This window comes from Stereum hirsutum (assembly GCF_000264905.1).
Source record: "Stereum hirsutum FP-91666 SS1 unplaced genomic scaffold STEHIscaffold_12, whole genome shotgun sequence".
In the NCBI taxonomy this organism is placed as follows: Eukaryota; Fungi; Basidiomycota; class Agaricomycetes; order Russulales; family Stereaceae; genus Stereum; species Stereum hirsutum.
In genome coordinates this window covers 39738-62858 of record NW_006763142.1, presented here as the reverse complement: position 1 = coordinate 62858, position 23121 = coordinate 39738, and the positions used below count along the sequence as shown (strand labels likewise).

Genomic DNA, 23121 nt, shown 5'->3' with positions numbered 1-23121 from the left:
CATCTAGGCGCTGCTTTGTTCCGTCCGATCTCCCTTCAGGCTGTAGCGCTTGTCACGCAGCGGCGGCGATTAGGATGCAGTCGAGCCCAGGGCACACTGAAATTACCTCCCAATTTTACTCCACATATTTATCAAATTTAACACAGCCGTGGTTATTCGATGGAGTCAGCTTCCTGCAGCACTTGTCTGAGCATCCCTTGTTAGGATGACTCTGGTGCTATGGTCCGTGCCACGGCTGTCTTGACCGACATCTGTGCTCCTTGCAAACAAACGAGTCATGTTTACAGCTACGGCCTGCATATTGTCAAGGACAGCTTCACCAAACGCTCTCCTAGCAATGCCGACAGCAGCCGCAATTGGATGCAAGAGCAGACATAAAAACCGGTAGTTCCACTCACATCCAAGACCTCTCACTTATCCCCCTTCCACTTAGTTCGCCATGAACTATCTCACAATTATGGTTGATTTCTGTCGTAATAACCCGACTCTCCCTCTCGCACTTGTCATAAGCCCCTCTGTCTACTCCATTGTGCGGTATCGTCGTAGCCCGTGGCGGAAAGTACCTCCTGGACCAAAAGGCTGGCCTATCATTGGAAACGCTCTCGAGCTAGGTGAATCAAGGCTTTGGCTGAAGTTCACGAGGTGGCGTGAGGTGTATGGTATGTCTCTTGTTACTGACAGGTGTTCATAACTTGGGATCGTCACTGACTGCCCGTATTGAACTGTTTGCAGGCGATGTCATCTACCTCAATGTCGCAGGACAATCCGTCATCGTCCTCAACTCCCCCAAAGCTGCATCAGACCTCCTCTTCAGGCATGCGGGAAACTATTCGAGTCGACCCCGCAACATTGTTGGCTCGGAGATCATGACAGGTGGGATGTTCATGGTGCTCAACTCCTGCGGCGATCTGTAAGCTTTTACCTCTTCGCGTCTTCAAGTAACCTTAATAGTTAGCTGATACTGTGGCCTTTCTTTGTTTAAAGCTGGAAACGAATGCGCCGTGCGACACAGCAAACCCTCGGTAGATCTTCCGTCTCCGTCTCCGTCCATCAACCCGCCCAGCAAGCGGAATCCACCCTTCTTGCTCTGCGCATCATCCGTTCACCATCGCAATGGCACCCACATATCCGGCAGGCTAGCGGTGCTTCTACCGCGAATCTTCTCTACGGTTCAGACTCGGACTCCGACGTGAAGGGCAATGTCCCTAATACGGGGTTGGCTGACACAGGTGATCACCGGGTGGCAGGGATTCATGATTTCGTGACCAGGTTGAGTGCATTGTTGGACGAGTTGCATCTCGTAGAATTATTTCCATGGATGAAGTGTATACCTGCGAGGTGAGTCTTTCTGACGTGGCCTTCGTTAAAATATGACGCGCTCGTGAGATGGCTGACTCGACGATGTCCGGTGGGGCCAATCTCGCACAGGTTCGCGAAGTGGAAACATGTGGCTGTAGAGTCGTTCAAGAGGGACTCTGCCATGTTCGAAAGGCTGATGGAGCCTGTACACGCTGGCGTAGTAAGTCTCTCTATCTCGCACTCATACCCTATCTTTTACTCCCGTCTTCATGATCTCTTCTATCATTGTATTGACCCTTTCGAAGGCCAGGGGTGACGAGCCTGCAAGCTTAATGGGCCGTATATGCGACAATCACGATAAATTCAATCTCTCTCCGCGCGAGAGTGCATGGTTGTCTGCAACGATGTTGTACGTGCTACCCACTTCTGTTGTGATATTCAAGTTAGTAATCGGTCATGCGTGCTTTTTTTCTGGACAGTGCTGCGGGCTCAGAAACGAGTGCGGGAGTTCTCACATGGTGGACGCAGGCCATGCTTCTTTATCCCGAGGCCCAAGCAAGCGCACAGCAGGAGCTGGACGCTGTTGTAGGAAGGGATCGTGTTCCCTCGTTCGACGACTATGAGCGTTTGCCGTATATAAGGGCCATGGTCAAGGAGGTGCGTAGCCTTTCCTCTTCCTGCATTATCTATCCGTCTTGCTCTGCCGCCGTCCTCTAATGCAGATCTGAATCACTTTAGGCACTTCGATGGCGACCAGTCAACCCGCTGGGCTTTCCACACGTATCTACTCATGACGAATTCTACGAAGGCCACTTCATCCCCGCCAACTCGCTCATGATACCTAATCTTTGGCTTCTTAATCAAGACCCACTCGTTTGGGGGCCTGATGCGATGGACTTCAAGCCGGAGAGGCACCTGGACGATAGGGGAGAGTTGAAGGAAAGTGGCCCACTGGACATGGGGCAGGAGAGTCATTTCACATATGGGTTTGGAAGGAGAGTTTGTGTGGGGAAGCATGTCGCAAATGTGAGTCGAAACCCTTTTCCGATGATGAGATTGATACTGAATGTTCCTTCCTGTGTTACTTGTCGGTTCAGAATTTGTTATTTACCCAGGTAGCAACGATGCTTTGGGCGATGAAGATCGAGAGGCCGAGGGACTCAGATAACGTGCCTGTACCAATGGATCCAGACAGTAGCATCAGGTCGGGACTCGTCGTGTGCGTATACATCATTCCATTCTTATCTTTCACTCCGCTAACCTTTTTTTCGTCCCGATTATAGAATTCCGACGCCGTTTGATATCAAGGTGACGCCGCGGTTTCCTGAGGCCGTGACAATATTGGAACAAGAGAAGAATGTATGAGGAAAGTGACAGGGATTCTATTCTCCATGGACATTTACGGTTTCGTATATACCCGTGTTATATTATATAGTAATGTGTATTAAAGGACCTGTGGTTTGAGCTGGACTACTTGTCTTTCAGTTTCTTATGGCAGGAGGGTTTCGGATTAGCATATTTGCAGAGTGACAGGACAACTACTGTAGTATCAGACGTGCGAATGAGATGTACTTCATCAGGAGGAGGAAATATACTTCGCCGGTCATTTTGAGAGGAACTGGAACTGGCTGAGCGGAAATCGCTGAGTGGCTATAGCATGACTCGTACTGATTCATGGTACCGTGAGTCAGTCAGACTCAGGATTTGATGGCTTCTGTGCATCAACGGAGGGACTCGGAGACGGGGCATGTTTGCCTACTACTTGCTATTCTTCGATATTTTTGTTCGATTTTGTTTTTGTTTTTACGCAGTTTACAGCGAATGTGGTGATGGCGGCGGTCCGCATAAGAGGGTGTAGTCGCCACGGCCTAGTTTTGGGAGTTGTAGCGAGAGAAAGCAAGCTCATCAACTTGCGTCACGAGCGCCACATTCTCGAGTTGTGCAAAATTCCCACAGTGCTGCGTTCTTGGGCCACCCAACTTGAAGCTCCTGGTGAATTACCTTGCTTGAAGGTCCATCCTACCCCCGTAATTCCTCAGAATCGACCCGGAAATAAACATGGACAAACAGCGGACTTGTTATGTGGCACCTGTGTGTGGCGTCGCAGAGGGTCTGACCGCTACCCTCGGATGTGACTGCAGCGATTCAAATGCAGGCGTTAGGGTTTTGCACGGGTCCAACCGCGGGTGCCAGAGACGAACCCGTACCCGTACCCGCCAAACACCGCACCCGCACGGGTACGGGTACGGGTAACCCGCGGTGTGGCACGGGTTTGTCTCCTGCCACCGCGGTTGCTCAACCGCGGTTATTTCGTACGGTGTTGAAGCGTGTTGACTGCCACGAAGGCATTCTAAGCACCGAACGGTGGTGTTAAACCCCGAAAAAGTGATAACTGTCACTCAATGGGACGATTCCTAACAAACACAGCCGTTGTTCTCGGTGGCGTTGAGTACATTCTTTTTCGGACCAAAAGGGCGTGGTATGGCACATCTCCACAAACGAGTCATTGACAGCCTGGAATTAGAGTCCAAGATTAAACTGGACCATGTTAGTGCAAAAACATGTGAGAGGTGATGATTGAAATACATCCTTGGCTCAGCAAGCCGTCAAAGTGCTCCTTCGAGCACCTCTGATTTTCAAGACTCAAACCCGTCGCAAGTACCGCGGGTCTCACGGTAATTCACGGGTTGAAAAACCTCAAACCCGTACCCGCACCCGTCACACACCGTGCTTGAAAACCGCGGGTGTACCCAGACCCGTGCAAAACACTAGCAGGCGTTGATGCTCTGAACTGGGTTGTTGATAATTAACGGCGGCAGTTTAAATATATGGCTTTGCGACTCGTTGTACCAGCACAAAATGACGGGGCCTCCAAATGAAAGTTCTATGCTCTATATAGCAGGTAAGACAGATGTCGTTAGGAACCAGCAAGGCTTACATAAAATGTTTCTGGCTTGTGATTGGCTCAGAAACCTCTCGAAGCCTCTGCAGCCAATCGCGAGCCAGGATAATTTTATGTAAGCCTTGCTGGTTCCTGACGACATCTGTCTTACTGTAGTTTTTCGACCAACTGTTCGCCCGATTAGAAAATTCCTAGGGTTGGGGTTGGCCGATGAACCTCGATTTCTAATCGGAGCTCATCGGCACCCTCAGAATTTCCTGGCCGTGACGCGTGACGAACAGTTGGTCGTAAAAGTACAGTAACCTTTCTATGTGCTGTGAGCGTTGTGTTCAAATAACATTGACCATAACCATGAATCAGTATCGCGCTAGACGGATAACTTGCCGTCGGACGCAATGAGGGCCCATACCGTTCGCTGCCTTGACATTTGGGTTCATCGGCCTGTGCTTTGCCTTGGAGGAATCTTCAGTCAACTTGACTGGTTCGCAGAATGTTGACAATGATTGGTAAGCACTTCCAATCCCGTTCAAGAACATGTGGTATAGAGCAGACCAGAAGTGCTTGTGCAAGTTATTTACCAAGCAAGGTGGATACTGCCGAAGGTAGCGCTCCCCCAGTTTGAACCATCGGACTGGATCAACTTCACACGCAACAGCCATTTGCGACAGCATAGAATGATAAACGTCATTCCATACCACATCTACCAGATCCGTTCAAATGACAAAGAAAAGCATAGGTAGGGTAGTCGTACAGCGACAGGACAGCCAGGAGTGTACTCAGTCGTTATAAGTACTATATCAAAACGAATACAGTGAATCAGAGACAAAGTACTCGTTAGGAAGGTATAACAAGCACGAGGGTTACGGTAGAGCGATAGGGCCACAGTACTTCGTGTATATGGGATGGAGTGAGTCAGCGAATGGTGATATGGACGAGTCAGAAAAAAATGCTGTTTATCTCCGTGGGATACTTGGTAGTCTGTGTACACTCGCACAGACGAGTTCGATATAACCTTTATTACCTACAGTAATAGAGAGGAGCATGCGTTGAGGGGCATTCTGTTGGGTTGGATGGACACAGGGCGAGAGTGGAATGTCAGTATCTTCAAAGTTCCCGCAGGATATGCTGGCCTCAATGACTGAGGGTCCGGTAGCTCAATGGCGACTTGTGGATGAGAGCCGGGAATTCGGAGAAGTGCTTCTTTCCCGTCCACTTCTCACCTTTGCGACGGCGAATGCTCGTTGCTTCAAGGTTCGGGTAGGCCACAAATGCAGGCTATTCGGCCGCCACAGTTGATGCGACGAGAGGGGTATTTGTTTGGAAGGTTCCGCGGCGTACTTGTTGAGAACAAGGGCATTCTTCACGATTCGAGGCATTGGCTTTATATGCTGTCTCCGATGCTCGATATCGACGGCCGCGATATCCTCCATGAACTTCTCCTCTTCCCTGCACGTCATTTGTACCTGTGGTATCATCGGGATCGTGTCTGCAGATTTGGTCTTCTTCACACTCATAAGAGTAAGAGCAATCTTCGCTGATGTCGATGTCTTTCCTGCGTATGAATTCTTCTTTGTAGTTATTGCGCGTGAAAAAAATCCCGGCCGGGTGGCGTTCGATATCGGAAGAGGTGACACTAGCATCGGGCCACCAGTGTTGAATTCCAGTCGCAGGAGGTCCGAGTGGTTCATTGGACGATGACGCGTGGCTGAGGTCGTCAAAATATTGTTCTTTGCCTTCATATCCGCCAACAAGGCACTCTTCTGGGACTCCGGGATCGCGTTTGGGCCGGCGATAAAACCCTCTGAAAAACCTGGGATCGCAGTATTTATGACGGTTCGGTGCTGAATGGGACGTCGGAGGCGGGCGAGATTGAAGGTGTGGCGGTCTGAGTAGCACATACCGCGCTGAAGAGTTGGAGGAGGTGGGAGAGGAAGAATCAACGTCAGCTCGTGTGCAATTTGTCAGTTCGGCAGTTCGGACAAGACCTGCAAGAGATGGGACCCGAGCGGTCATCCAAGAATCGTAGATCTGGCGAGCGAGCCTGATGGGTTCGTGAAGGGGTTCGGGAATGGCCAGGAGGGGGTTGCTGTTCAGCTTAGTGACTGTATTAAATATCGCTAGATAAGGGTGTACGTGGCAGCGGAGTGGTGGCATAGTGTCATACGGCGCGCGATACTCAGCATAGTCGTAATAGACGGGGTGCTGACGGTGTAAGATGGAGACTGGTTCCTCAAAGTAACGTATCGAAATAAATTGGAACTCTCGTGTTACTTTGACAAAGTCCTGTATATGGACATCAGGAATTATTGTTCTAGAGAGCAGAAAAGACATACCTCGGTCCAGTTCGTCCAGCGCGGACTCCGGCGTCGATGCTCAAGCATCACAGTTTCGTGAATATGTTTAAGTAAATCTAGATTGGGCAGAAAAGCCCAGTAGCCATCATTGAAGGTCTGAATAATGTCTGTACGTACTGAAATGCGATCAACACCATGCATTGTGGCAGACTCCAAGGGATGCTCTTACAGTAAAATATGTTGTCAGGGGTGTTAAGGTTTAACGGGAGCCCCCGCTGACCCCAGACATGAGCGAGGCGGAGATGCTAGGCGATCAGGTAAGCCTTTTATATGCGATATGTGAGAGAACGGGCAGGTAAGAACTGATGAGGTCTTCCGTGACGGTGTGATCAATCAACGCGGTTTGCTGGATAACGCAAGATGGGCTGTTGTCCCAAGTCAGCAAGCACCACGAGTGATCTAAATCAGAGTCGAACTGGGTGAGTTCTTCAGAAGGAGAGCGAGAGCGAGTGAATACGGTATACATAGAGGGAGTGAGGTAAGATGAACGAACAAAGACATCATGGTTGAACGTTTTGGAACGTTGGAACGATCATCTTATCTTATCTTATCGCAGGTGTCTGTGTCACGAGCGCCACATTCTGGAATTGTGCACAATTCCCACGGTGCTTCGTTCTTGTGCCACTCAGGCCTACTCAGGCTCGCAGCAATCATTGCACGATAAAATAATCACATACATACCACACCACATCCATTCGAGCGATAAAGAAAAACATAGGTAATAGGGTACTTCTACAGCGAGATTCGTGGTCAGGGTCGTAGGATATCATAAGGAATACAGCGAGCCGGGGGCTACTCGTCAGAAAAGTGCAACAAGCAGCAGGAGGTTTACAGGGAAGGGATACAGTACTTCGTGTATATGCGATGGAGCCAGCGAGAATTGTATGCATGTGCGTATATGAGATCCACGAAACAAAGAGACAAGAAAAATCCGATCAACGCAGCTAGCGACAAGAAGTAAAGCAGGGACCAAGACAAGACGAGACGAGATAATTAACAGTACGCTCAAGCCTCATCCTCAGAGTCGAGCCTCTCATGCCCATCACTCTTGTTCTTCCCGATCGCCATCCGCTTATGCGAACTCGTCTTGCGCATTGCGGCCGTCGGTCTCGTAAGACCAGTAGGCGAAGCAGGCGGCATCGGCACTCCCTGTACCGGCGACTCAGCCTGCACAGGCGCGCTCTTCATCCTCCCCATCCCCACACCCGATCCCGACCCCGAGCTGCCTGTGTTAGAGGACGGCGAATGCGTCGTAGGGACCGATTTCGACGAATTGATCGGTCCGCCTTGACCTTGACGCGAACTGAACGGAACTCCCTTCTCAGCGCCGATGACGTTCTGAGCATGCGCGCCCGTCATGGGTAATGTGGTCCGTTCTTCGTCGTGTGAGTGCATAGGGAGACCCATTGGGGGACGGGCGGAAGGTCCGGAACCGATGACGCGTTCGACGACGTGGAGGGACATGTCGCGGTGGGCTGTGGGGCGTTTGTGGGTCGGGTCGGGGGAGGTGAAGGGGGCGGGAGTCCATTCACTATTTGCGTATGGGATGATGAGTATGTGAGTTTTGGAGTACATGGAGTTGATAGGTGGAGTGCAGGTGGGAATTGCGGTGATAGAACCGTAAGGGAAAAGAGAAACGCACCGATATTCCCTAGCGATCATACGTTTCGAGTACCATACAGTCCACGCCGTCATGACCAAAGCCCACCCCCAAGGCAACCCATACCCGATCCCCACCGCCACATCATCCGCCACGAAATCAGGGATAACGATTCCTGTCCAGACACCGCCAAAGACGGTTCCGGTGATTCCCCAGCCGAAAGAGACGTCGCGGATGAGTTTGCGCATAAGGTAGGAGGCTTGGTAGCGTTCGGCCCAGGCGCGGCGGAAAGAGGTGCCGCCGCCACCGTCGACGGCGACGACGTCTTCGATGAGGGTGAAGGCGAAGGGAGGGAGGGGAGCCATTGGGGGAAGGGAGGACATGCGGAAGGGAACGCGGATTTTGTGGGGGAGGAGGGAGGTTAGGAGGAGGGGGATGCAGAATACTAGGGCGAGGAGGGGCAGGGCTAGGGAGGTGATGTGTGGGGAGGCGGGAGAGCTGTGTGGCGAGGAGTAGGTTGAGTAGGTTTAGAAGTTAGGAGGAAGGAGGAAGGAATAGAGACATACACGGATGAACCGATGATGAGAGGAATGAAGAAGGCGGCCATGCCTATGCTGGCGGCGATTCTGTTGGGGGTGGTCAATGGATTTCCAAAGTTGTAAATTGTGAGATATGTACTGAAACGTGTCCACGCCCCATCGGCCACTTCCAATCACCCGTCTTTCATGGCCTTCTTTGCTGAACCAAAGCCACCATAGCCGTATGGAAAACCTGTGTAGTAGTGGCGTCAGCTATGATTGACAGTCGGAAAGAGTGAAGAACGTACCGGTAGCCACTGAACGTCCCAATGACACTAGTGATGATGGCAAGATTTATGGTAATGCTCAGATGAGCACCCCACTTGAGTGCGTAGAAAAGGATGAGGGGGAGTAAGCCCGCTTCGAGGAAGCAGAGGGCAAAGGTGAAGCATATTGTCCGAATGCGGTTGTTGGTATGGAGGCTGTACGGGAGCGGGGGTACGAAAGGGTGTGCGTCGTGAGTATCATACTGCTGTGCGGTGGACTTGACCTCCTCTGTGTATGGTGGAGGCTGAGGTGAGGTTGTAGGGACCGCCGAGGTGCGGTTCGAAGAAGCTTGCGACGGTGAGACTTGGATCGACGGTTTCTCGCCTGTCGATGGAGGCTGTCTATGCGAACGGAAGGGATTCATGGCGGTAAGCGGATGAGGAGCGAGTGTTGAATTTTTGGGAGGAGGAAGCAAGCAGGCTCTTTAATTACTGCTCCTGCGATCGACGTCATCGTCATCACACACCCTCGACTCCACAACAAGAGAGCTGCACACCGCCCGCAGGCGCTTCCTCTCTCCAACGGTGCGCAATGGACACAGACGAGTATAGAGATGAGGAGAAGGATGAGAACGAGAATACTTACCTGGCGAGAGATATCGATAAGTAGAGAAGAACGTCGAGGTGGTTGAAGCGGCTTTGTCATGATTCGAACCTCCTAAAAGTGCCACATTGACAGCGGCACGTGGCGTCATTTCACCTGCTTTTCCACCAAATCTGACAAAAAAAACAATACATAAAGTATTTCGCGAACGTCGACAAGCAGCGGCGTGTTCCTTCGTATTCCCGATCATCCTCGTCTCAAACGACGTACTTTCTATCCACTCCAGCACTTCAATTGAAGGAAACTGAACAGAAGACCCAGCGGCTCATGAAACATAGCGACGTCCACTCTCAGCACCACTCAGCCTGTCAGCCCGCATCCATTTTATACTCACATGCATGGGCAGCATCAAGACAGCATGGCTCTGGCCCTCTATTTTCTCGGGAATTGGTCCCCGGGTTGAACAACCTTGGAATAATCAGTGCCACACAGTTTCTGTGTGAATGTAAAACACTGAAACACAAGCTGAATTTGGACTCAATGGAGTCTCAGGCCAGCTTCCTATACTTGGCCGTCTCTGTCTGTGGTGGTCTATGTAACAACGCAATCCTTTCTACCTTACCTTATCAAGAGCTCGAAGAGGAACATACCGCACTCGTTTTCTCGACGGCGAATCTAGACCAGCCTACTGCCCATACCTCGTGACTGTCCACTCGTTGCCCCTATTCTCGAACTTGCATACCCGTCCTTTCCCGGCCGTCTCAACTCGTGCTCACGCTCTCCATACCATCTCCATCAACCCTTTCACAGGCCCCACGTCACACCAAGCATTCTCTTTCGATCTGCCCAAGGTGGTACTGTAGGCCCGGTCGAGTCCACGTCCAAGCACTGTAGTCATAGCTGACGTAGAGCAGTCAGGCGGACGACCTGCGAACCACTATAAACCCTTTCGTGCAGGTCCACGGTTTCGAAGCATTAACATCCTCCTTCTCTGCTTGCCCATTGCTCATTGTTTACCTCACCACCACCACCAACCGTCGACAGTAAATAGTGCTACATTCTCCGCTTCGAGCTCAACACCCGGATACGACTCCTCATCACCTGCTACCTTCCAACATGGCTCTCCCCCCTCCCCGAGGCCGTACACTCACTCATCGTCGCGGCTCTGCCGCAGCTCGAGATCCCTTCAACATCCTGACAGACCGCGATCCTACTCATATCTCCTCCACCCCCGATAGCGAGAGAGAAATGACAAGCCGTCTCTCCATCGTCCGCGTCATCCCTCCACACAACGGCACTCACAACCCCGATCCCGCAGCGTCAATCCCTCTTTCTAATCGCCCACCGGATCCAGGACTCGTACACAGTCGGTCGTTGACCCAGAACCGATCGAGGAGGGTTTCGTTCGCGAGTGCGTCGTTCGCGTCACATCCAGGAGAGGCCCCTGTTCCCCTTCCGCAGGGACTATCGCGCTCGAGATCTTCGTCTTCGGCGCGCTCTTATTCCGACGATGTGGCGTCTGAGAATTCATTGCAGGCTTATTCGTCACCATCCCCGACAGATGGTGCACGTCGTCGTTCGGCGTCGATCAGCACACAGAACCCGTACAGGATCGCGCAGAAGTATGGCTCTGGGTTCGTTTATGGCGGTGGCTATGGCATCGGGTATGGTGGGATGATTGGGTATGGGAGGGAGGCGCCGTTGACGCCGCAGCAAGTTCTTGAGCTTGCGAAGGCGTCGTTGAAGCCTGATCCGAAGACTTTGGGCGTACATGGGGGAGGAAGGTCGGGAAGTACGACGAGTTTGAGTGAGAGTGGAGAGGAGGAGGTTGAGGAATTAGAGGTTCAGCCGGCGAATTTCTTGCCGATGGGGGAGGGGGAGTTTTTACCGTTTGTTGATCGTCCGAAGGAGGTGCGTTTTCTTTTCTTTCCTGAATACTTTCAGCTTTTTCTCTTTATTGATATCCTCTTCCTGCCATGAATAATCGAATACTGACACCACTCTATCTAGGTAACCCAATTCCTCGCCTCCCAACCGACCGACCGCCTAATCGCCCTCCTCGAACAAGCCTTCCCGAACCATCTCCGCCTACCGCGCGATCACCCCGAAAGAGAGTTCTCGCCGACGTCCGCTGCGTTCGCGGCGAGCGAAATGAGAGAGACCTTGCCGAGGCCGAGCCCGACATTGGTGAAGGCTTTGACGAGTGATCCCCCATTGAAGGAGATCGTGGCGCCCACTCCATTGAGGGCGTCGGATCGTGGATCGACTTTCGGTGGAGGATTGGGAGAGGAGGAGCAAGCGGGTGATAAGGAGGCGCAGGAGGAAGAGGAGAGACTGAGAGCGTGGAGACGGTTCGATCACCCACAGACGTGGTCATTCCCGACTTTGCTGGAGTGGATGTGTACGGTCCCGCGCTCGCAGGCTGACGATCGGGAGTGGGTGAGGAGGATCCGAAGATGCGTGATGGAGAGGACGGAGAAGATTTGTGTGGTTCTGATGGGGGCCTTGGGCGTGCCGTTAGAGGAAGGGGAGGATGTCGTTTTGAAGAGGGACGTCACGGTCGGGGAGGAAGAGGCGTTGGCAGATGACGAGATGGAGGAAGAAGTCGAAGTGGGAAATCCGCCGGAGGTGAAGAGGAGTAAGTCGGATGAGACGGAAGTTAGGCCTTTGAAAGGTGGGAGAGCCTCCGCGTTGCGATCTTCGTCTGGAGGTGCGACGCCAAAGTCGGCTTTACGCTCTGGAGGGGCCACACCCAAGATTTCCTCCTCCGGGGCTGCGACGCCAAAGATACGCTCCGGGGCCGCGACACCGAGGACGACGATACCTGGTACCGATGAGACGAGGACGATCTCGTCGGTTCTGCATTCTTCGGCTTATGTGGAGCCGAGGGCGCGCAGGGCAGGTCCCAAGGCTCATTTTGGAGATCTGCCTACGACCACGGCCGTCGAGCATGACGAGAATGTAAACGAGCACCCACGCCCGCATCATCATCATTACCACAATCGCGAGGAAAAGAAGATGAAGAAGACGAAGGAGGAATCAGCCACAGGCCTCCACAGGTCTCCGCGTCATCTGGCGGGTCTTGAAGACGACTTGGACACGCTCACGAATTACTTCCAACTTGATATCGAGCCGATCGGGTACGAGCCGTTCGTACACCCGTACGCGCATGGCCACCATGATCCAGAAGGATTGAATCCCAAGCCAGAGGTGCATACGCCGTTTCCTCATCCCCACGAGATGTCGACGACTTTGGAGCGGAACGAGCAGGGCGTGTTCATACAGCCTACTCATCACCATGAGGCGAGCATGCCTAGCGATTACTTGAGCGTTGGTCCTGGTGGGATTGGAGCATTCAGGCCGAGGTCGGATAGTGGGTCGAGTTTTACGAGTTCGGAATCTGGGTCGGGATCGGTTTCTGGATCCGGTTCAGGCGTGGGCGTCGACTCGGGGTTGAGTTGGAGTGGGAGTACGACGGGGAGTACGAGTCATATGGAGGCGATTGGGGAAAGCGAGGACGAGAGTGAGGATTCGGAGGATCTTGAGCATTCAGTGCGGGGTTCAGCGGACCCTCCTTCCCGCGGTACGGAGGTTGGATCGGCCCATGGACAAGAACATCGTGAGCAGACGGAAACCACGATGGGCGCGAGGCCAAATAAACAGGACTTGGAGAAGTTAAAGGAGAGTTGGGCTGCGAGATCTTCGCCGTCGACGGCCTTACTTTCCCCTCCGACACACAATATACAACAATCGCTCTCGGATACGAACCTCCCTGCTGCTACCGCCACTCGTGGAACGGACTCTATGCCGTATCAGTCTCATCACGACCGTGGACACGGACCATACTTCGGCCTCACCTTCGCCACAAACAAGCTTCCATCCCATCTCGTACCTTCCGCCCTCGTGTCCGTGCAACCCGCAGACTCGCCTATGCCAGGCGCCGTCGCGTCCAAGACGCCGCCACCCGTTAGCTTGCTCAGTCCATCTGCTTTGATCGGCAGGCATGCCGGAACTTCTGTTCATTCTATCGACGCAAAGGAAGGCGGAGGTATGCGAGCCGATGGGACTGTTGCGAGACCTCGTGCGATGAGGAGGAATACAGTGAATGTGGCGCACATGTTGACGGGCGCGCCGGGCTATGAAGGATATTCGTGGAGGCTTGGGGGTCCGTTGTTCCCGAAGAGTTTTGATTCAGTGGCGGAGGTGGAGGACGTAAGCCGCGGTGATCGTGGACAGAAGAAAGAAGAGGTGAAGGTAGAGAGGAGGGCAGACCCGGGAGACGGGTAAGTGGTCATCTTTCACTGTCCCCAATCATAATCTCTGTTCAATATGCTGACGTTCTCTGCAATAGTCTCATGAAGAACATACGAGCTCGCTCTGAGCTTACTCATACAGTGCCGGCCAGGATCTCGTCACCGAGACCAAGGGTTGCTCATGCCATGGGTGGAAAGAGCGCGCTCTCAAAGTTGACAACCGACGTGCCTGTGTTCACACCGCCGAACAGCCCTGCCGTTCAGAGATGGTGAAGACGTGACTGTGAATGTCTTTTGCCGCAGTAGCATGTGGTCTGTCTTGTATTTTACTCTGAGGATCGTTGTTGGGGATACCAGCTGTTTTTCTTTTGTCCTCCTATGCTTTCTGTGCTATTGTTTTGCCTGGGATCCAAAAATTCCGTACTGTGATTTTCTATTTTGCTTCCGGTGTGTATGTACTAGCTAGGACCGTTCTCCATGTCACGATCGCATTCATTGTAAGTATAATTGTATTCATCCAGTGGACACCATTTTATTGCATGATCATCTCAAACCACTGAGTATCTGTCCCCCTTTGGGCGTGCCGTATCGTTAGGACTTACGGAAGCCCTCCATAAAATTGTTGGTACAATCAGAGGTGGATTCCGCCACTATTGTTTTGGCCGTTCTTGGTTGCTTTTACCAAGACCGGACGCTTGGCCCGTTCCGTGTTTGTTCTTGTCTCCGAAGTGCCAAATCCGTGCGAGCGTACGTAAAAGGACAGGACATGCGGCAAGCGTCCATGATCTGTCTCGCCTCGCTCTCTCCTGCTGTGCTTTCTCTTCCCATCTTCTCCCCGTTATATGTCTTGCTGACGGGCATCGAGCTCGACGCGACCTAGCGAACCGCTGTCATGCTTCTTGTACATAGTCAATCGACCTGCGACGTGTGTCTTGAGACGTACAATCTCTTGCCGCCTCCTGACGGGAAGACACCTTGGGCTATACCCTGTGGCCATACCTTCTGCCAGGAGTACGTCGAGTTATCATTTGGACCTCGAATTTCGACATGGCTCACGCACAGCGTGTTACTTTCAGCTGTCTACAGAAGACCACCCCCAGCAACTGCCCGCTCTGCCGCCGGGGATATAACCCAGATCGTATCAAGCGACTGCATGTCGATCGTCCCACAGAATCGCCGGAGAACGAAACCGCCCGGGACGTAACGAAATGGTTGGAACAGATCGCCCTTGTATCGGCTGGGCAGTCCAATAACGACGATTGGATGGATGTGGCGAGAGATGCTCAGATATGGCTCGAGGGTAGATCTCCGGACACGGTGTGTTTATCTTCCAGTCTTTCTGTGCGCGATGCAGCAATCGGTCGTGTGCGTGTACAACGCTCCCGAGACTCCTGTTGTTTCCTTCCATTACGGGGAAACTGCGAACTTTCAGGAGTGCTGTATCGCGCACCGTATTGTCTTCCTCGACGGGTGGCGTCGTCCGCCACATAACTCTTTTCATCTGAACGTCAAGTGAGAATAACTGACTCGCATTCAATACTGCCAGTATCCCGCACTGCAAGCAGCACTTTCAACCCTCGAACGGTTCAAGGACCTGCAGTCGAAGCGTCGGGAGGAAAAACAGAAATCGCGGGACCTTCAGGCGAAGCTTGAGCGGCGCTATGCCGAGCACGTCGAGTACAAGCGTCTTGCCAAAGTCATCGAGGAAAATATGTCCAAGTACGTAGCTCTTGTTCAGCGGCTTTCCCAGTTGTTTATCAACCGAGGATGATGAACACCGCTTCACTTTGTTCGACAGACAGGTACTATCGCTCTCTTGTGCGATACAAGCTTATTCAGGACTAACGTTGTGCTACGTATCAGCTCAGTCTATGCCAAGCACAACTTGCGTATTGGAACGATAATTTTCCGAACGAATCTGAACAACTCCGCGCCCGCATCATTCGAGAAACAGGAGCTCCTCCAGAACCCACAAAAACGCCCACTCCCCCGGAGGCGTATGTCAATTCCATCTACACTGCATCTTCCTCCGACGAGTATCAGAGCACCACGGGCCACAACACCAATCCCCTTCCGCGGCCGCCTCAGCCTACGACGTATCCTGGAGAGGAGTCAACACGAGAGGAACTGATCGATCAATGGACAAGTTCAGCGTATACCCTTACTGACATCCCGCCCATTGGGCAGCCCCAACCAAGAGTAAATTTTCGGTTATCAGTACATGATATCTCAACTTTTCCTAACTGGGTTTCCTTTCACTTAGCCTTCAGGTGGTGCTGCCTTTATGCCCGGTGCTCGGAATCCCGAAGGCGTCCACCCATCCCGTCCATCTCGGTTGGAGGTTGACGAATTTGACTATCGGCCAGACAGTCCTACTCCTCGACCACGATCAAGATCTCGTGGTAGACATGCTGAAAATGGGGAACGACGAAGGCATCGTCACGAGGGCGAGACAGAGCATGAGCGGGAGGAGAGGAAGCGCAAGCATCGGGAGAAGGCTCGAGCGCGGCGCCTGGAACGGGACATGGACGAAGTGGTACAGGGTCATATGCCGACCTCGGGCAATGCTTTGGGTATACGCGCGTTCTCATCTTCGATGGCGGACTTCAGAGCGGCGGAGACGGGAGTTTCTGGACTAGGCAGTTCCTCGACTGGCGTCAACATGATCGCTGGACCTTCGCAGGCTGGGCCCTCGCGCACAGGGCCTTCTACCTCTAATACCGAGTCATACGACAATAGCCTGGGTCTGCTTGATGCACCCACTCCGCGTCGAGCACATTCTCCTCTTCCATTCTCCTCTTACGACGCTGCCGCCGCACCTACAACACGCTCGTATCCTTCCCGTCCCCCAACGCAGCATCCGCCCGTCTCTGCGCCACAGCACATTCGCTCGCCACACGATAGCATCGATTCATGGGGGACGGTTTCTTCCCAGGGCGTCGGTTCTATCATACCACATCTAGTAAACTTTCCCCCGTATCCACGAGGGATCAACAACGGAAACGGACATACTGGCGAGGGAGATAGTACTCGTACCACGTACGGAAGAGCAATGAGCATGACGTCGGTGCTGACGCTGGCACCAGGGCCGTCGACTCTTGCCACTTCGGGTACTGATACTAGTCGTCCTCAAGTCTCGCATTACTTTACGATGCCTGTGACAACTGACACTGTTTCACAGAGGCCGATGACCCCCCACGAGCACCGGCCGACCACTGCAGCTAGTCGTCGTGTCTCTCTTTCTCGTAGCTACTCGCAACCTTATACACCCAGACCGGCAGGATCACAGGCATCGCTGTCGACTTCTACTGCTGCGCCGTACTCTGATATGGGCCATGGTCTACCCTGGATGCAGGGCGGGAGTGCCAGCCAGGCAAGGCCTGCAGGTTGGCCTTATGCCCCTGTACCGCAGATGTATGCTGTCGCCGCTCCACAAGTGTCAATGCAGAGTCTACAGTCACCGATGGGTGCTGATGCTAGTGCCTAGATTAGATATACGAAATGGACTATGTAGTTATATTGTTGTTATTTCTAGGTATGGATACTCATGACTATTGTGGAAGAACCGATGCATGTTCCCTAAGCCTTATTTGGACTCAATTTATGATTTCTGGTCTTTGACAATGCCTTTGAAAGGTATATGGAATTGGAACTTTTGTATGTAAGGTAGCCACTGGTCTTGGAAGTGGCCACATCAGTAAAGCCACTGCACTCTACTGGCTCTACGATAGACATCAATAGACCAATACTGTACTTTTTCAACCAAATGTTTGTTACACATTCTCTGAGCTGATGAACCGAACAAAATCCTGTGTGACCTTACACATAATGCATGGTGAGCGAACAGTGACCTCAGCAGGCACTTGTGCAAAATGATCATTTTTGCAATCACCTACGTTGTTTTTTGAACTATTTACGGGTCCTGTCACACTCACACATAGTTTCTGAACCGTGACCCGGGCAAAACTGATGGGTGATGTACATTTTTGATGAACAATTGGTTGAAAAGGTAGTAAGGTACAGTAGACCGGTGATACACCACACTCTATGCTGAGCGTACATTACAGAATTTGCATATACTATACCCATCAGCAAACCTGACAATCTGGTTTGGCCTAGTTTCGCTCAGTTTGGGGGAGTTTGGACGGCCTCAAACTGCTCGAAACTCTTGATCTGGGAAACTCTGAAAGAGAATTCGGAGTTTGGAAACTCCGTTGTAGTTTGCGCACTCAGGTCAAACTGCTGTCAAACTACCGTCAAACTACTGCTCAAACTACAAAAGTGAACGATTATTTTCAGGGTTTTGGGGGGCTTTATAGGGCTTTCTCAGGTCCTTTGCTGGGATTTACGAGCGCATGAATCACAATGAAAATACTGTACTTTTTCGACCAAAGGTTCGTCACACGTTCTCCGCGTTGATGAACCGAACAAAATCCTGCGGGACCTCACGCATAACACATGGTGAGCGAACAGTGACCTCGGCAGGCACTTGCGCAAAATAATCATTTTTGCAAGCGCCTACATTGTTTTCTGAACCATTTACGGGTCCCGTCACGCTCATGCACGGTTTCTGAACCATGACCTGGGCGAAATTGATGGGTGACGTAAATTCTTGATGAACCTTTGGTCGAAAAAGTACAGTATGATATTCAAATAATTCCGAATGCTGTACATAAGTACACTATACTAGATACAGCGACGGCAGTGCCACGACGAACATCGCGACAACAGAAACATACAAGTACAAACTTACGGACGGGGTTCAGTAAGCATCACGATAAGAGGATGTTGTGTTCAAGGATTGTTGATGAGCTGGTCGGGGAGGTTGTTGAGAATCAGCATAGATTATAAAGGATGATGCAAAAGGGGCGTACCGGACTGGCCACCAAGACCACATTACCGTCGCTGTTACCACTGCTCTACCGCTGCTGCCCATCCGGCCACTCAGATTTCCTTGACAAGCCCGAAAATGCCAGTTTTTGAATTGGACGGATGGCCACACTAAAGACATCACAAATAATGCGTATGCATTACTGTAGTTTTTTGCGCAGAAGTTTGTGTCCCGTGTCCCATGGGGGCCGCGAACGAACTTGTGCCGCGGGACAGTCCTACCCCATTGACGTGCACGGAACTTGTAAGTAGGACAAACTAAAATTTGACTTAAATTTGACGAAAATGTGAATATATTTTAGGCTCCTAAATGGACCTCAGCAAGGCCTCTGAGACACACTTTGGGCTAGATTTTGCTACTCCGTGAGCTCTTCCACCCAAATTCAGAGGGTAAATGCCTGTTGAACGGTTACGAAAGGTCGTCTCCCTGCAAAAGCGTCGATGTTCACGAACATTGTCCCTTGTCCCGGTCTGCTTGCGAACCGGGACACGAATGGATTATGTCATCTCGGCAACAGCCGAGGGGCGGTGGCGTGAACTTGTGCGCGAAAAAGTACAGTAGTCCAACAAACGTTCATCTCAACTCGCGTCGCCTCCACCTCCGAGTAGAGGAAGGACAGCTAGTTAGCAACAGGAACAAGGATATCAAATGTTGAACCAGGTCGGTATCATATCGTACTTACATCACGTCACCTTGTAAGCCACACCTCTCGCCACACCTCCTTTCTTGTTTGTACATGTTTATACTATATAGTTGGTCCTCGTCCATCCATGGACGGGATCCGTTCTCCCTTCGATAAACCTCGTGCCGTGTCCACGACATACGGTTCATCAGGTTATGGGCCCTGCACCTCGCTTTTAGGACACGACTCGAGCTTCGCCATCTTATCATCTATTAGCGCCTACCATAAACCGGCCCTCAGTTTTCACGAGCCTCCCGGAAACCGGCCCGCTCTCATCAGTAAAATTTTCCCATCATACAACTCAACCTCCCGTAACCAATCGGCCTCGAGAATTCCCTCGTCATCCCAACGGCCCTCGCATGCTTCACATCTTTGACACCATCGACTTGGCTGAATATGCGCTCAGTACGATCTTCCGTCCCTCCGAAAAACCCTCTCCTGTTGCGGCATCATCTCCTCCACCATCCGAAACCGAATCCAAGGCTCCCAGTACTCCACAAGCATCCCTTTTCACTTCCGACAATATCCTTTCTACTTTTCTCCCCATCTCTCTTCCTCCCGACGTCGATGATGGTCAGCGCTTGTACATGTCATCCGACGAAGAGTGGCGCCGGTGTGACAAGCGTGCTCGGAACACCATCCTTCTCAATATTGCCGATCTGGCAAGTTTTGGTCTAGAGGGCCACGACGTTCGTTCCGCCGTCGACGTCTGGTCCCGCCTTCGTCTGGCATTCGAAATTCAAGACCCTGCTGTCGTCCAGCACATGCGTTCCCAGATCACTTCCACTCGCATTGATCCCTCTTCAACCTCCATCACTTCCCACTTCAAGACTCTCTGGGCCTTTCGTGATCGTGCCAATCGTGCTGGTGCACGTTGGTCCGAGGCCGAATTTTGGTCCCTTTCCTCTCAATCATTCCCTCTTCAAGGTCCCTTTGGTCCCGTTCTTTGGACACTTATGTCCTGCCAGTCCTCTATCCCTGCTGAAACTATCCTCATCGCCGCTGAAGAACACCTCATCGTTGACGGCATTATCACTCATAGCCTCTCCTCGACTCCGAACATGCCTTCTGCCACAGCCCTTGTCGTCAACGGTCGTAACTTTCCCAATTCTCGTCCCCGCTGCACGCACTGCAAGAATAATGGTCATTTTGCAGAAGATTGCTATGAAGATGGGGGAGCGGCTGCGGACTGTCGTCCAGAGTGGTGGTCAAGGAAGCGTGGTCTTCTTCCAGGTTCTAATTCTCCTACTTCTCATATTTCTGGTAACTCTGCTACCCCTTCTGATCCATCTGCTACCCTGGCCATTGGCCCTGTCACGCCGTTCTAAAATGTTATTTTCCCCCAATATTTTGCCTTCCCATCCCTATTTTTTTCCCTCTTTTCTTCTTATTCTTCTTGAATTGCCCATCCAGGAGGAGTGTCTGCTTACAGTAGTTCTCGGTCTCTGTGATGAGGGGGAGTGTTGAACCAGGTCGGTATCATATCGTACTTACATCACGTCACCTCGTACGCCACACCTCTCGCCACACCTCCTTTCTTGTTTGTACATGTTTATACTATATAGTTGGTCCTCGTCCATCCATGGACGGGATCCGTTCTCCCTTCGATAAACCTCGCGCCATGTCCACAACATACGGTTTATCATCAAATGTAAGCTTGTCACCAATGGATTTGAAGCCCTCTGACCAAAAGCCATGGCGAGCGTGTCACGGTGTCAACGACGACAGGTCAGCGGTTAAGAAAGAAGTGAGAAGCGGCGAGTCGCGCGACACTTGTCTGTGATGCGTGTTTTAAGCCTTAAGGGGTACCGGGATCTAAAAGGCAGAGGACCACGCACATTATAATAGCCAGAGAGCCTGATGATGCAGACCTTATAGGTGTTGGAAGAGACGTCCCCAGGAAGCGTGAACAGACAAGACGAGGATCTATTCATAGACTAGATCCTAAGCGTAAGTACAGGTTCGGGTAACTCCGGTACGTCAATCTAATCCAATCTAGCTACTCTAGTATACTGGATTGATTAGAACGTCCCTATGTTCAACAATAGGATAGCGGGCAGGCGCCAGCGTGCATCATAGTCGTCAGCGGGAGGAAGAGCATGAATGCTGCATTGATGCACTGACGATCGTACTGTGAACGGCTTACAACTCCGCTCGGCCTATCCCACTGTCGTCATCGTCTGACTTATAAAGTTGGACATCCTCCAATCTTGAAGAGTTCACTTGCTCCCTACTTTTGTGCCGTCCCGCCATGAGGTTCAAACGTTCACACCTCAAAGCGACGATTTGAACAGGAGTCCCGCCCCATGACACTGCCTACTAACGCCAAACTTGAGTCTCACGGTGGCGGTGTTCTTTTGCTCGGACTAACGAGATCGTCTCCATTGCACGGTCTTTCACAGTTGGTGGGCACGGGGACTGCAATAGCGAGCCACCATGTTTATACTAACCGGGGGCACAGTCGGAATGGTGCATGCGATGAGGAACGGTTACTAGTGAGGAAGCAAGCACCGTAGAGTAGCATTGGTCCGTATGCGTAGAGTTGTATATTGGCCTTTAACGAGATCGTCAGAGTACAGGAGTGCTATCGTAGAGAAACCATAGTTCCACCTCTTTTACAGTTTAGTAGTTTACGTCGAGTATGATTTTTTGGGCATTTTTGATATCTGTGGTTTCGTTCAGTTTCGCGGTTCCTGTGAGTTTCACTGAGTTTGGGAAGATATTCCTTCAAAATCCAAACTCGCCCGAACTGTCCATTCTTCAGAACTGAGAAAAACCAAGCAAACTGGCCAAAACTGGCTAAAACAGCTTGTCACATTTGCTGATGTCATTTCAATCAGATGCCATGATCACACACCACAAAGGTTCTATGGCCTGGCTTATTCCCATTTTGTCACAGGTCATAGGGCATTTTTGATCAATTTGTTTTGCCCGGCTACACCCAATTTTGCAATAGAGAGGCTGAGGCTGTTACGACCGGGCTTAAGCTAGGCTTAAGGGCGGCGTCAGTTTCGTGGTGCGGGGAACGATCGAGCCATTCGGCGCTGTTGGCTTGGGCGATCAGCAAGGAGCTTCTGAGGTTCTGGACCCGGGGTGCTGGCTCGGTTCGTTTAGACACGGTGTCCGGTCTAGGATCGAGTTCGTACAGATGAGGCATCCTCTTCTGAGGCAGGTGTCCTGCTAGAGCTGATGTAGATTCTAGGTTTCAATGGTGTAATGTCCAGGCTTGGATAGTGATCCAAAAGTGGACGCGCGTTCAAGTGCAGGCGTGATGTCTATCACGAGTGCGATCAGCCGTGTTCTAAGAAGCCTTGCTTCTGGTTCGAGTAACTGGTGTAGTGGCGATTCTACACAGTCAAAGGGTCTTGATGTCGATAAGGGAAGCTAGTCCTGCTGAAAGGACTAGTTCAAGCACAAGCTAGGAGACCAGATAAAACAGAGATGAATAGGTTAAAGAACTCCCCTCTACTAGGGTCGTCCTTATATACTAAATACAGGCGCAGCCATGAAGGCTATGAGACAGATAAATAAGTCAGTCTGAGTCGTATCGATACTGTGCCCCAGTCCGTAGTCGCTGCGGAAACATATACCTAATAAATATAGTATACAAGTGTATGGAAACCTATGAGTCGCAGTCCAAGGCTATGAAAAGCTATGTAGTCCGTAGTCGAGAATACAAAGGAGTCGAGACATGTCTACTAGTCCATGAAATGTTCATCAACCGGCCATATGAGTGGAAGATGTATATGTGG

The 23121-nt window shown here is 51.5% G+C and overlaps 6 protein-coding genes across 6 annotated transcripts; 4 read left to right on the top strand and 2 right to left on the bottom strand.

Annotated features, from left to right (window-relative positions):
* Positions 1-994: 994 nt before the first annotated feature.
* On the top strand, positions 995-2418 carry STEHIDRAFT_62365 (cytochrome P450; the record flags this gene model as incomplete). Its single annotated transcript, XM_007306736.1, has 5 exons — positions 995-1338; positions 1429-1519; positions 1605-1708; positions 1779-1956; positions 2038-2418. 5 exons carry the CDS (start codon positions 995-997, stop codon positions 2416-2418), a joined length of 1098 nt encoding a protein of 365 aa, XP_007306798.1.
* A 2914-nt stretch (positions 2419-5332) lies between these two features.
* On the bottom strand, positions 5333-6696 carry STEHIDRAFT_112975 (uncharacterized protein; the record flags this gene model as incomplete). Its single annotated transcript, XM_007306797.1, has 5 exons — positions 5333-5476; positions 5540-6011; positions 6102-6484; positions 6535-6651; positions 6673-6696. 5 exons carry the CDS (start codon positions 6694-6696, stop codon positions 5333-5335), a joined length of 1140 nt encoding a protein of 379 aa, XP_007306859.1.
* A 522-nt stretch (positions 6697-7218) lies between these two features.
* On the bottom strand, positions 7219-9364 carry STEHIDRAFT_140782 (uncharacterized protein; the record flags this gene model as incomplete). Its single annotated transcript, XM_007306796.1, has 5 exons — positions 7219-8086; positions 8198-8653; positions 8722-8781; positions 8834-8926; positions 8982-9364. The coding sequence occupies 5 exons, from the start codon at positions 9362-9364 to the stop codon at positions 7561-7563; spliced, it is 1518 nt and encodes a 505-aa protein (XP_007306858.1). The 3' UTR covers positions 7219-7560.
* Positions 9365-10659: 1295 nt separating this feature from the next.
* STEHIDRAFT_132860 (uncharacterized protein) lies at positions 10660-14069 on the top strand (the record flags this gene model as incomplete). The annotated part of the gene is made up of 3 exons (XM_007306795.1): positions 10660-11454; positions 11554-13826; positions 13895-14069. The coding sequence occupies 3 exons, from the start codon at positions 10660-10662 to the stop codon at positions 14067-14069; spliced, it is 3243 nt and encodes a 1080-aa protein (XP_007306857.1).
* Positions 14070-14607: 538 nt separating this feature from the next.
* STEHIDRAFT_170217 (uncharacterized protein) lies at positions 14608-17407 on the top strand. Its single transcript, XM_007306794.1, has 5 exons — positions 14608-14807; positions 14873-15113; positions 15343-15519; positions 15660-15995; positions 16060-17407. Exons 1-5 carry the CDS (start codon positions 14689-14691, stop codon positions 17281-17283), a joined length of 2097 nt encoding a protein of 698 aa, XP_007306856.1. The 5' UTR covers positions 14608-14688; the 3' UTR covers positions 17284-17407.
* A 2321-nt stretch (positions 17408-19728) lies between these two features.
* STEHIDRAFT_112972 (uncharacterized protein) lies at positions 19729-20697 on the top strand (the record flags this gene model as incomplete). Its single annotated transcript, XM_007306793.1, has 1 exon — positions 19729-20697. The coding sequence occupies one exon, from the start codon at positions 19729-19731 to the stop codon at positions 20695-20697; it is 969 nt and encodes a 322-aa protein (XP_007306855.1).
* Between the last annotated feature and the right edge of the window lie 2424 nt (positions 20698-23121).